The following is a 14633-nucleotide window of genomic DNA, read 5'->3' on the forward strand; positions in this document are numbered from 1 at the left end:
TAGGATATCATGCGGGTTCATACATGATACAAATTACTTTGTATTGAAGCTTTTTCTCATGTTAAAGCTAGAAAGATGTTGAAAAGAAGAGATACGATGAGATAAGAAGTCGGTACCTTGTAACTTTCAGCAGCAACATAAACAGGCTTGTTCAAGCTATGAGCCACTATTGCAATTTGATATGTTCCCATCATGTTGATAATCCCTCCACTTTCAACCACACCATCAGCTCCCACAAAGACCATATCAACCTCATCCATGGTATAGCCAACTGCAGAATCAATGAGAAGCTTCACAGGAACACCGAACTGTGCGAGTTCATTTGAAAAACGTAAGCCTGTTCTATCTGGTCTTCCCTCTGCACAAACAACCACAATTTCAAATTTGAGACGATGAAGATTGATAATAGTGAAGTAAGCATAACTGATGCATTATAGATGGAAAATGACCTGTGCAGAGAACACGAAAAAGTTTCCTATTTGTTGCAGCTGTCTTCAGCACTTCCAACACAACTCGTGAGAAACCATGAACTAGGATTGTGCAACCATCAAATATAAAGTCCTGGCCAAGCATAGCGATGGTCCGGCGAGCCTAGAAATGTGTTTGTAACTTGATTTAAGAGTAGCAATACATGTGGAAAGAGAGAAGGCAGTAACACTAACAGCAAAATTTACCCTCAAAGAGATCTCTCCAAATTTTTCACCGCGCTCAATTAGACGTAATCTTGCAGCATTGAAATCCTCATACTCTAAGGCAGAAGTTCTGGTGACATATCGCATGAACAAATCACAGCCAGCAGATAATGATATAGAAGTTGTGTCCCATGACTGGAAATATAGACATGAAAATGGCTATATTAGATAAGGTACAACATAGACAATTACAGATGATCCAAGAATATTGATAGTGTAAACTAAATTATTAAAAGGCCTTGCAGGCAAAACATGGCAATGTGGAGACTTCACAATTCTATATCTAGATAGGAGAGATGCAGGTTGGTGCCAGACAATATATAATTCTAAAAATATAGACATGAAAATGGCTATATTAGGTAAGGCTGTATTTTACCTCTTTGATACACCACATCACTGCAAATCTCACAATAAAGGCACGTCTTAATGCTAAAATTATCAATCTTTCTCTAATAACCGTAATCCTACCTTTTCCAAGCAAACACAAAGTTCATAGCAAGGATTGTTCTTAGCCATCATTCATATGCTGGAGACTCTAATAACATCTGATCATGAATCTATTGTAACTCAAACACATGTTAAGTAGGTCTCCCCTCATTTTTTTCTAGGGCCTGGGAAGAAAATCTTGAACACCAATTCATGTTGGCAACCTTATTGTGCTATTCATCTCACGCCCCCATCCCACATTTGGTCATGGGGCTGCAAATGGGCCTGATCTAGCCCAGAAACAGAAAGTGAACTATATGATACAGCCTAGAAAGATCAACAAGGCCTGGACAAAGATGGTAAGCAAGATCCTATCTATCTTAATTCCCACACATTCTCAAAGACTCCATTGTTAAAGCCACAAACTCCTCATGTCCTACCAATCTCTGACTCTTTGGCCTTAAAACCCTAGCCCTATACACATGGTGATCCGCTACTCTCTTCAAACTTGAAATCCCCATTCCAGCAATCTCTCATTTTCTCCAATAACTTTATCTCTTTTCCCGTCGCCACCTCCAATCCTTCCTCCCAAAACCCTTTCTCACTCTGCATTCCTCCAAATGCAGCTTTACTTCATCACCCACCACCTGACCGCAAGCTCATCACCATTGAGAGTCCCTGACTCAGTTGGATGGAAAGATCAATAGCATGTGAACACAAGACAACCTCTTAAGTAGACTTGTCAATGCCCTTGGATAGTAAGCCAAGTACATGGTAACACACGGCAAGGTAAGTCACAATGAGGCAACAAGGCAGGATGGAAAAATCTAAACCTTCTATTTTTACCCTACATCCATGTGATATGTCAAGTTTACAAAGATGTTAAGAAGCATAAACATAAGTTAAGTTCAAAATTGAAATCAGCATGCTCATTTATTGTATGCAATCATGATCTATAGAATCACGAACTGGCCAACTTTTAAAAGATTCGAAAACTGATTCATCCCCGAATAGAGACAAACAAACTTCTAATTGCAATTATATTAGACAAAGTTTTGGATAAAGGATGCATGATTAAATAGATTAAGGATGCAACTACATGATCCACAGAATTCATTCTATGTGGATTAAGGATGCAACTACGTGACCTGTAGAACTCTTCTAGAGTCGTGTGGTCTGCACAGACCAAATGTGATCTATAAGGACCGGGAAAACATCAAGTTTATTACTCATTGCAAATTTGCAATACTTACCCCATAATTGTTAACATGAAATGGCTGATAGATTGTCATGGATATTTAACACCAAGAAAGTTTAAAAACTCAGTTATGTTACAGGATCTAGACCCTTTTTAAGGAATCCCAGTCCTTTTACTGCACATTTGTCAACATTAAGAACTAAAATGTTACTGGCAGGAGAGTAAATTATGGCTACATAAAACATAGAACACCCGATTACTCTATTTCACTCCCCTCTCATTCTTATCCCTACACCAATCTCAACTGCCATGTACTCATGAACAGTGGGCGCAAATCCAACAGTCAACTGAGAAATGGCTTCAAACTTGTTTGCCCAGGTTTGCAGTGCTTGACATGTTATCGTCTTATCAGATACCTTTAACTCACTTAAAGTTCGTTGTCCTCCCAATTGACATCCAAATGTATTTCAATCAATTGAATAACTAAGACATGTTTTATTAACACAAGTAAACAACATTATTTCAATAATTATGGCCCTTCTTTCAGAAAAATAATAATAAGATGATTAATTGATGACCCTTGGTAATACAAATCTAAATACATCATTCTAGCAGAAAAGATCATATCAAAATCTTACTGACCGTTAACCCACTCTCTGTACCTCAATGTTTTGAGAATGGGAGCATGATTGTGGATTTGGCTTCACTATTCTTGAGAAGCAGGGTAGGACTATGGGTGAGACAGACTGTTACAATAGAGCTCGAGTTTAAGCTTGGTTCATTTAATTCTCGGGGTAAACTGAGACGAACTAAGCATGAATGAGCTGTAGTTTCAAACTTGCAGGACAATTAGCCCAGTAGCTCGAGCTTTACTTGTTGAGATTATGTTTATACTAACAGAGCATAACCTATGCTCAGCCTGTTTATACACATCTAAATAAAATCAACTAATTTTAAATTCAATATAGTTATGTTCAGTTGAAGCATACCATGCACATAAATGTTGTACTTCGCATTTAGCACCCTTAACCAATATGTCCAAAACGTCCAGCTACAGTTTCAAGAAAGACTCCCAAATCATTATTCATCCACAACAAAGATTCCAAAGGGCATAGCTAAATAGAAGCTAGGGTTTCAAACATCATTGCACAATGAAAGACATAGATAGACAAGAACATCCACTAAATGACTATGATTTTATACTCAAAATCCAAGATGTTCTACTGTTTTCGATCCTAGCTGGAGTGGAACGTAATCAAATTCTAAGGCATAATAGAGATGCTAAAGTTCCAACTAACGAACCGAGCTAGAGAAACTAAACCAGAGTAAAGTGAAAGACGAAAGAATCAACCTTTAGCGCATCAGACGCCTTCTTCAGCTCGATCTCGAGCTCCATCATCGTCGTCGCCTCACTCGACCGAATCACCGCCGCAAGCGCCATGATCGCCGCCACAGCCTCAGCCAAATCCGGCTTCTTCCTCCAGAAATTGAACTCATCAATCACGCTAAACCCCCTCCCTCCACCTCCCCCAACGGAGCCCTCCTCCGGCGGCGACGTAGTGGCACGCAATTGACAGCGTGCCGACTACGCCTGGGCGCAGCCAGTCGCTGGTAACGACAGCGTGGTGCTCGGATCGCGTCTGGTAGTAGGCGGAGATGCTAGGGTTCGGGTTAGGGTTTTGGTGGGGGTCCATGGATGAGTTGGGCTCTGGGGGCGACGACGGGGGGTTTTGTTGCCCTAGACGCTTGTCGAGGACGAACGAAGCGGACCGCCTCCACATGATTTCGGGTTTTGGATTTTGGAGGGTTTTATTTCAGGGTTTTTGATTAAAAAGGGAAATCTTGATTAAAGCCAGAGAGAGAGAGAGAGAGAATGGAATATGTACAGTGTGGAGTCCGAGTCCTGAAGGAGGGAGAGAGAAACTGATGGTGTAATTGCGTGATTAGTGAGTAAATTGTAATTAAGATTGTAAACCCGCTACGAGCGACCCGACCCGAGTCGTGCGTGGGCCCAGCCCACAGCGCGAGAAAGAAATCCCTCTCTCTCACCGCCAGACGAATAAAACCCCCTCCCAAGCCTTTTTATTATATTTCGATTCCTCTCAATTTTCTAAAAAAAAAAATTCTTGAATTAAAGCGTTCATCGGTTCTAGGCTGGTGAAGGTATCGAGGATGAGGCTGTTGAAGGTTGCGACTTGCAACTTGAACCAATGGGCGATGGATTTCGATAACAACATGAAGAACATCAAGGAATCGATTGCTAGGGCGAAGGAGGAGGGGGCTAGGGTTAGAATCGGGCCGGAACTTGAGATCACTGGTTATGGGTGTGAAGATCATTTCTTGGAGCAGGACACCGTCGCTCATTCGTAAGTTTTTGCTCTTTTGAAAGCTTTTATTTTTTTTTAATTTTTTTAATTAATTACGGTTTCGCATCAGTTATTTGCGGTAGGAAAGGTCGAATTTTTACGAGTATTTCGTTATCTGTGTTGATACCTTTCATCTGTTTTCACTCTGCGCTGTTTTATTCCATTAAGATCCTGATTATATGATTTGTTAGAGGTGGGAGAACGAGAGTAATCACTGATAAACACACAATTGACTCCCTATCTAGTTAATATATGCCCGGTGACTGCAGGTGGTAATCGATCAAATTGAACACTAAGATGTTTGTATTTGTATTTCTTTAAAATTATCGAATTCAATCCCGAATTTGAATATCCATATATGGAGTTTTTCGAATTCAAACTCGAGTTCTCCTTATTTGATAAATATTCATGAGTATTTATCGGATATCAAAGTCTATGCATTCTGCTAAAGAATTTTATTTTCAAATAGTATTTGAATTTTATAAATGAAAATTACAACTTTATAACTGTGATGTATATATATTTAATTTGTATATTTCATTAGAAATCTGATTTAAGATTATTTAGGTCTCTCAAAATTAGTATATAGAACTTAAGTAGAAATAGTGCGTTGACAATATAACGCCATGTGCGTAATTATAAAACTTATGGATGATCAAATTTTAAATGAGTATTTGATAAACAAACGAATTGAATATGCATCTGATTAAATTCTTTTTGTTGATGGATTTGAATTCTAAAAATTATTTGTTTAGTGTTAAATGAACAGTGGAATCATCCGAATAATTACTAGAATAATTAACGAACAATTTGTTAATTATTTGGTTCGTTTCCACCCCTAGTCTAGATAGATTCTCATGTACTACCAAGCTTCCACAGTACCTACACGAGCATTGACTAACTTTGCAATAATCTGGTTCTGATTGAGCAGTGCAACACCAGCATCACTTGTCTTTGCACTAGAGTACCCCTTGGTGAACGTTTCTCTTGCAATTAAGAATATGTGGTTGGCTATGATTCCACTTGTTATTGTCAGAGCTCAAAATCTCTAATAAACCCACAATCAACTCTCCACTTAGTCCGTTTGGAACAAATGGATCCTAATAATTGCGCTCTGGATCATGTTATTGCGTCTGTTTGTTTACTCACGGTTTATAGATTATTGGTACTCCAACCTCATATCCTATATATTGTTTGGAATTGGAGTGTATTGAATTGGCATGCCAAAAATCTGATACAGTGACAATTGTATCAATTATGGTGATATTTCAAGTGTTTTTCTATATTACATTCCTGTTGCATTTTATCTTTTTCGGGTTTTCCCCCTTTTGAGCTTTCTTAATAGCATTGTTGATTATGTCTAAAAAGTTACCTGATGGCATATTTCACACTATCTGAAAAAACATTACTCCCTGTTTGACTGACACTTAAACATTTTGTGCAGATGGGAGTGTTTGCAAGATCTACTGTCAGGTGATTGGACTAATGATATATTATGCAGTATTGGTATGCCCATCATTCATGAAAGTGTGCGCTATAACTGCCAGGTTTTCTGTTTAAATAAAAAAATTCTAATGATCCGGCCAAAGATGTCCCTTGCAAATGATGGAAATTACAGGGAACTTCGGTGGTTTTCGGCATGGACACTTAAAGAAAAGCTTGTGGACTTCCAACTTCCTACTGATGTTTCTGAAACTGTATCCCAGATTTCAGTACCTTTTGGTTATGCATACATTCAGTTTCTAGATACGTAAGTAACATAACATTGAGTAACATTGTTATTTTGTTTTATTCTGTATGTAGTTTAGACTTCTCTTTTTTGGTTTTATATGCGTCTCCACTCTCTGCTTCTTGATCTCCTTGCTTTAGTACAGACGTCTGCTACTGATAATGAAGTGTGTGGTAATGATGTTGAATTTGTTAGATCTGTTGCCGCTGAAACGTGTGAAGAGCTCTTCACTGCTGACGCTCCTCGAATTGAACTTGCATTGAATGGCGTAGAAGTCTTTATGAATGCAAGTGGAAGTCATCACCAACTCAGAAAACTGAACTTGAGAATTGATGCTATGAAGAGTGCAACCCTTTTCTGTGGAGGTGTTTACATGTATGGTAACCATCAAGGTTGTGATGGTGGCCGCCTCTATTATGGTGAGTTACTTCTCTAATTGAGAATTAGACATATTTCTTGATGTTATTATCTTTCTTGATCTTCTGTGCCGAGGGCCATATTCTTATGAATTACAGTGACCTTGTTCTATGTCTGGGCTTAGCCTTTGCTTTCTAGAATAATCGAAATTTCATGGCCTACATTGTGCTTAATTGCAATGAAGCTACTATGTTCATGAACGAATGTTCTTGTCATTGTTTTCCTCATTATGAATTCACATAATTTGTTGTTTATATATATAGTATTCATATAAGTACTATATATACACGGATACATTATATACTATACCTCACCATATCACTATCCAGTGACGAGGTATAGACACCTATAATATAGTTCCATGACCAATTATGTCTAATAGAGCCCCACACTCTTGGTTGTGGCGATATGGTCATAGTGACATTTATGGATGATAATCAAATTGTAATTTTAACATTATCTGGGTGAACTAGGAGAATGAGTGCGCAGCTAAACGAACAGTTTGATTTTGCATTTAATGGAGATTTCCGGCATGTCATTAATCATTTCAGTGCGTAAACTTTCTTCATGGTTCTTTTTGATATTCCAATGTGTTTTGCATCTGGGATTGACTTTTTATTAAATCAAAAGGAGACTGTTGTAGTTTAGGCTCTTCATATACGGAAAATAAAACAGTTCTGATTTGGAGGGTAATATTAGGAATAGCTATGATTGGAGGGCATATATGTAAAAACATCTATAATAAAATTGAATATTTCATGCCTGACTGTTTGTGTTAAGTGCTATTCTACATAGAAAGTTATATATTTTTTGGTTTTATTAGTTTTTTTATACTTCTATTAAATGTTTATCAAGTTTCTTGATGTTGTGTAATTTCTTGAAGAAGTATTTTTCATCTGATCCTTATATCACAGATGGATGTTCCTGCATTGCTATTAATGGAGACGTGGTTGCTCAAGGATCACAGTTTTCCTTGAAGGATGTTGAGGTTTTAGTTGCACAAGTTGACCTTGATGCTGTAAGCTATTTTTTTAATCTAATTTGATGTCAAATTGGCTTCTTCTCTTCTTGTATTCTGTAGAATTGTTGTAACCATACGTAGAGGATCCCTTGTAAATCATGCAGATTTTGGTTCTTCATAAATAAACAGTGTTTTGAAACTTGTGCATTAGCGATCTTTAAAATATTGTTTGGCCGAATAGCGGGCATTAGGGCTTTCGGGTTAGTTGCGGTATGTATGATCCTAAAGAATACCTCTGTTATCAAAGTTTTCTAATGTCTTGTCAGTTGTTCTCAACGTCAGAACCAACCAGCATAAGTCAAAAATTTTATAAAAGAAAGAAGCCCTTAAAACTTTACCCAAAAGAGTACAAAATGAGAAGAGGCAGGGACTAAAGGGCGAGGCAAAGAGAAAGATCTTTGCTGATATTCTAAATAATCATATTTGACATTTGTTTGTGAATAGGAACTGATGTTCTCTGAGCTCCTGCAAAAAAAGCAATTTTAGGTTATTAAAATTCACTATTTCTTCACGATGTATTCACATGTTACTCTGATATATTATTGATCTATGATATTGTTTTCTATACCTGATATCTGTCACTATTTGCAGCTCCCATACTGTTCTTGTGTGATTACGAACTTATGGAACACTGCTCAGTTCTCTTGCAAAATTAATTTTATCCTGGCCTTATATCTGAGCCCCCAGCGTACTATATTTTCATCAACTCAAGATACAGTGTTTATTAAATTGTTGACAGTATTTGCGAACAAAATTTCTATTTATTTGGTAGATTTATAGGGGGAACATGCATATTCTCTTTTGACATCTGTAGGATCATGCATTACTGCCATGAATATGAATGGAGAAGACATCTATGCTATCATTAACATTAACATATGAATTTATCTTTCTTGTGCTGATAAGCAGGTTTCTAGCTATCGGGGATCTATTAGTAGTTTCAGAGAACAAGCAAGCCACAAATCCAAGGTTTCCTCAGTGAAAGTGTTGTATAAGCTTTGCCAATCATTTAAACTCCAACATTTTCCTACTAATCCAGTGGAGGTTAGTATTTTTGACAATTAAGCTCTTAGCTCACGACTTAATTGATCTTCTAGAAAAATTTTCCTACATCATCCGGTTATGCCTTGAGTGTAAGCTCATGCTCTTGTAGGTGAATCCATTTGACCAAAGGAGTAATAAACATGTCCCATGCCCTACTTTTTAATAAATTGATATGGTTTGTTCATATCCATGCTTCTAAAACTGTCCTGAAAATAATATTTTTTTTTTATCCCTGACCAAAAAGAAGTCCACCCTCTGCTTTCCTGCAACTGTTTTACTACATCTTTGTTATGTTTCCTTGGTACGTTTTTAACCGGAAACCATTTACTTAAAGTTTTTGTCTAAAGTGATTCTCAGAGAGTCTTTATGTTTGGGTTTGCTTGTCCTTTTAATGATTTTCACTTGCAGGTTAAGTACCACTGTCCTGAGGAAGAAATTGCTTTTGGACCTAGTTGTTGGCTATGGGATTATTTAAGAAGAAGTGGCGCCTCTGGTTTCCTGCTTCCACTTTCTGGAGGGGCTGATAGTTCAGCTGTTGCAGCCATTGTAGGCTCCATGTGCCAGCTTGTTATAAAAGGTCAGTCTATAAACTTCTTATAGTAAGTCTTTGGAGTTGTTTATTGTCATATTGCAGGATTCCGGTGGTTTAATTTTGATATTTTCTTTGAATCAACAAAGCTCAACGGTCAAGTAGCTTAGAATGTAAAAAATTCCTCACACTAAGTATAGTTATCGCGCCTTGCTTCTTCCATTTCTCTGCTTTAATTCCTTTGTTAGTTTTCCTTTTTTAAAGCATTAGCTGGCACCAGAGGGATATTTCCCCCCAAATCCTTTGTGTGATTTCTGTTTAATTTGATTGAGGCTTCTCCTTCTGTTTGTCAACACTAAAGTGAATCTCTTCATCTCACATTGAACTTTCATCTTTCCCTTTGCCTGCCTCTACTTTACCTCTTAAAGCTTGCCTTGGGTTTAATTGGTGGATACACCTACTTCTCAATCTATATCCTTCCAGGTCTTTGACATATATAATGGCCATTTCTTCTATATTCCTTTTGTTTGCATCAATCCTCCTTAAATGGAACATTTTGTGTATCATTATTGGGCTATTGTCATTTCACAGTAACTCTTTTAAGAAGCCAAGATATACATCTTTCATATATTATACGAGAAAAAAAAATATTCGCTTCATTTATCAATATCTAGTCCATTAGAGGTTTCTTCATCATACCATTTGTATAGAATACTTGTAATGAAACACTTTGCAAATTTGAATGCTCGACAATTAATTGTGGCTGCAGGTGTATGTACATCATGAAACTGCAGTTCAAATGCATTTTTTTCTTGCTACACTTTTGCATCCTTGCCTACAAGTATTATCTTCTTGGCATTTAACCTTATTTGTTAATTCTTATGTCATCATACCTCTTGAATGTCAGTCATCGGTACATCCATGGCACATCTAAACAGATATGGAGATTGAACATTGATGTAATCATGTGAAAATTTTCCTTTTACTATATTATAGCCTGTAACTGATTTTCCCCCCTCTATCTGGTAATGATTTTGTTGTTCTGCATCTCAGTCTTTTAATTATTTATATTATCTTGCTTTACAACTAACTTTTAGAATATGTAACAAATTACGCACAGATATAAAAAATGGAGATCAACAAGTCAAAGCTGATGCACTACGCATTGGCAAATACACCAACGGGGAGTTTCCTACTGATAGTAAAGAATTTGCCAAACGTATATTCTATACAGTCTATATGGGAACTGAAAACAGGTCAGTAATAAGTATATTTTGTCAATGAAGTAAATTATTGAAGAATTCGAGGGGCTATATTGGCTATGTTTATCTTATCCATACTGACTTTTTTCTGTTTCTCACAAAAATCTGCCCGTTTCTTTTCTACTTTGTTATATATGGTTTATACATAAATCAGTAGTATGTATTATTTGGTCAAATTAACGTCAAAAATTTCATCGCCAATGCAGTTCTGAAGAGACAAGATCACGAGCTAAGAAGCTATCAGATGAGATTGGTTCATGGCATCTGGATGTGAATATAGATAGTATTATTTCTGCATTGATCTCTTTGTTTCAGACACTTACAGGGAAGAGGCCACGATACAAGGTAATTAAAATTTTTTGACTTCTTTGAGATAAATTATATGTTGTTTTTATTATCTTGATGTTACAAGATAATAATCTCATATTCTCAATGCTTGATAGCAAGAAATATTTTGTGCTTCAAAGGATGAAATAAGAGAGAAAATGTGATTTAAAACAGGTCATTCTTTGCAGCAGGTAAATATTTCTTGCTATCGAACACTGAGAGCATTATTTTCCTTCTGTGGAAACATATAGACCATATTAATGATCATGATAATGACAATAAGAGAGTCAAGGAAAGGAATCAGGAAAGAGGAAGGGACACTACAAGAAATTACGCCTTTAACGAAGGGATTTCCCTTCGTTAAAGAGCTAAAAACCTTCGTTATTGTATGCTAACTACGGGAAAAAATCCCTTCGTCGCCCGTTGTTGAAGCCTTCTTCGCTAAAGGGTCACGAAGGTTATAATACCCGTCGTTATATAGTCTAAACGACGGAACATATTACCGTCGTTCAGATCTACGATGGTAATTATCACTGTCGTTACCATCAGTGACGGGGATACTTCCTGTCATTACCATCAGTGACGGGGATTTTTCCCCGTCGTTACCATCAGTGACGATGATATTTTTCCGTCGTTACCAATAGTTACGGGGATATTTCCCGTCATTATTTTAAATGACGGTTTCTCATTCCCGTTGTTATGTAATAACGGGTGACAACCTCATCGTTGAAGACAAATTAATGACGGTTAGATACCGTCGTAAAAGTCCTAATGATGGGTAATTATTAACCCATCAACGATGGTGCTTTCCCTTCGTTTATGAACAAAATACGGTTTATAAAACCGTCATTATAGACTATAAATTTTTAATATACATTAATAACAATCTTTTCATTCATAAGCAACTATCATATAATTCTCAACATGACACTAAGATTCACAACACAAATATATTAAAAATACCCAATGATAAATAAAAGGGAAAACAAAAACTCCATTCATTAATAACATCAATAAATAAAATTTCACCATCCTCAAATATTCAATACTAGTAACAAGAGTTAATATCCCAATTGTTCCAAAGAAAAATACGTGAAACTATCTAAAATAAATTAAAATAAAAGTCTAGAAAAGACACATTCTTTCATCTCTAATCATCGTTAAAAGAACACTCGAGCTACCCTCCTCTCCTAATCTTGCATGAATAGCCTAAAAATTTTAAAAATTCACATAATTAAGAAAGAAAAATAAAGCAAATATTATCTTATTAAGTAAAAACCGCATTTTCTCTATTGCAAGTAGTCAATCATAAAAGTATATAAGATATTTTATAAAAAATAATTACCTAGTCTTGTACATGTTCTCGAGTTTGAGGAGTCAATGAAGATGATTGTCTTAAAAAAAGTTCCCGCATAACTTTCACTTGTGACTTTAAGTCAGACATCCTTTGTTGTTGTTGATGTTATTGTTGCTCCTACTCATCTAAGCGTTGTTGAAGCATCTGGTTCTTTCTCTTTTCTTCTATAACTCGTGCTTCCAGATCAGATCGACTAGGGTGCGGTCCTCTCAAATCTTTTAAAGTAGTCTCACCATCAAATACAGTGATGTGCATTGTTTTAAATATCCCCGACATGGCCCGATATATTTCCCCGATATATCCTTTTACAGGGCTTGTCGCAACCGATATGGTCTTTAAATATCCTTTACCGTTTTTTGGCTATTTTGAGTGATAAATCTCCGATATAGCCGATATATTAGCCGATATGTGGACCAATATATCTTTTTATATGGCTTGTTGCAAAATAATATACCGTGTTTGGAATTTTTGGGTGAGATATCAAGATTTTCTCATTATATCAAATGACATTTTGCCCTAAAAAAAGCAGATCGAATGTTGCAACGTTATTTTGCACTTTTATTTGTTTTAGAAGGTTGATTAGTGATCCTAAATATATATTATTCATATTTTGTATGCTTAAATTTTTATTACGTATGTTGAGATTACATTTTAATGCATTATAATATATTATTCATATTTTGTATGCTTAAATTTTTATTACGTATGTTGAGATTACATTTTAATGCATTATACTATGTATGCAAACATTCATTATGGCATTCTTTTATTACGTATGTTGAGATTACATTTTAATGCATTATACTATGTATGCAAACATTCATTATGGCATTACGATATTTACCATATATCCCCGATATTTCCCCGATATCCGCAATCCGATAAATGAATTTTGGCTATCCGATATTTTCTTAATATCCGATATTTAAAACCTTGGTGATGTGAACATGAGATTGCTTCCCCCATATTTTCTCAACTATCTCAATGTCTGAAAGTGAAGGGTTTGCTTGTTTGACATGGACAATTTCATCCTACAAAAATTAAATTCATATGTTTGTTCTATATAATACAACATTATCAAACTTGAAGACATATTCTACTAACATATTTATCTTGATCCCCAGTATCTAGTGTTTCATTAGCTTTCTTTCGGGTTTCATGAAACATTTTTGCCACATCAGGTGGATTTCCCGACTTGCCACACTTATTCAAATATTAAATAAAAATGAGTATAACATCAAACTAAAAAAAAGTAGTTTTAATAAATAGAAAATTAGTTTTAAATGTATACCAAGTCCCACGCAATTTGTCTAAAGGGTTTATTGCCCGTGTGGTGGAGCATCTTTCTTTTACCTCTGTTAAGTGTATTTTGTTGGCTTGCTTTCTATACATCAAGATTAAAAGATAATTTTAATAATCCAGCAATATACATGGAACAAAATAAATAAAATTAGGAGATTAATACCTGAAATTTTGAAAAAAAATAATGTTCCTTAACTAGTCAATCCCAGTCATCAACACTCACTTCTGCAACTTTATTTCTAAATGCAACTTACAATGAATTTTCTTTCACATATTTCCTCTGCATGTCACCACGCCACTTATTCCACAAATCGCGGAAGTGTCTGAATCTATCTTTTGCTCCATGTCCTCGGCATCGAATTTATCCTACATAAAATTTGAAGCAGAATATAATTTATAAGAATTAAAGATCAATTGTAAAAAATTAATTTTTAATGTACCTTAATAGATGCCCACATGTGATCTTTATTTTGTTGTGGTTTTTTGGCCCAATTCTCAACAGCCACTAGGCAAATATTCCTATCACGAATAATAATTCCAAGATATCGTGAAAATTCTGGTTCAATAGCTCTATTCTGATAAAAAGTAATGATCCCCCCTTTGACAAATTATTCAATTTTAGACACTTATTTCTACCACGAGGTGGATTTTTCTTCTTTTGAGAATTATCAGCTGCATACATCATATAATATGTTAGAATCAAGATATTAAAAAGAAATTGATAAAAATATTTCTTCTTGTAATTAATAAAGAATATACCTTCTTGTCGAGATTCATTTAGTATTGCATCATCACTTTGCAGTAATATACCCTAGCAAAGAGACAAGTGAAAATTCTCCTCATGATGTCTTACAAGGATTTGTCAGAAAGTAATATACAAGTTACCTCAAAGGTTTTGAAACCAATGCAATATCCAAGAGAACATCAAACACCAGTAACCCATATTAAAGATTCAAATTCAAT

The 14633-nt window shown here is 35.7% G+C and overlaps 2 protein-coding genes across 10 annotated transcripts in view; one reads left to right on the top strand and one right to left on the bottom strand.

Moving 5' to 3' along the window:
* The window catches only part of LOC109849967 (translation initiation factor eIF-2B subunit alpha-like), a 5197-nt gene extending 1015 nt beyond the window's left edge, over positions 1 to 4182 (bottom strand). The window contains 5 exon segments of the mRNA XM_020419864.1: positions 117 to 358; positions 450 to 591; positions 675 to 827; positions 3668 to 3884; positions 3886 to 4182. Coding sequence (XP_020275453.1) covers positions 117 to 358; positions 450 to 591; positions 675 to 827; positions 3668 to 3884; positions 3886 to 4097 — 966 coding nt within the window. The 5' untranslated portion in view covers positions 4098 to 4182.
* The window catches only part of LOC109849046 (glutamine-dependent NAD(+) synthetase), a 53798-nt gene continuing 43566 nt past the window's right edge, over positions 4402 to 14633 (top strand). For 7 of the 9 annotated variants that reach the window (XR_002248975.1, XR_002248974.1, XR_002248973.1 and 4 more), the window contains exons 1-8: positions 4402 to 4682; positions 6127 to 6432; positions 6607 to 6830; positions 7743 to 7846; positions 8759 to 8893; positions 9302 to 9470; positions 10543 to 10678; positions 10891 to 11029. Coding sequence is in view for 4 of the 9 variants with exons in the window: in XM_020418814.1 (XP_020274403.1) it covers positions 4489 to 4682; positions 6127 to 6432; positions 6607 to 6830; positions 7743 to 7846; positions 8759 to 8893; positions 9302 to 9470; positions 10543 to 10678; positions 10891 to 11029 (1407 nt within the window). In the remaining 5 variants the exon portion in view is untranslated. The remainder of the gene's footprint in view (positions 4683 to 6126; positions 6433 to 6606; positions 6831 to 7742; positions 7847 to 8758; positions 8894 to 9301; positions 9471 to 10542; positions 10679 to 10890; positions 11030 to 14633) is intronic. The other 2 variants (XM_020418816.1, XM_020418815.1) reach the window with 2 other exon arrangements.

The sequence above is a fragment of the Asparagus officinalis genome, chromosome 7, assembly GCF_001876935.1.
Source record: "Asparagus officinalis chromosome 7, Aspof.V1, whole genome shotgun sequence".
Lineage (NCBI taxonomy): Eukaryota > Viridiplantae > Streptophyta > Magnoliopsida > Asparagales > Asparagaceae > Asparagus > Asparagus officinalis.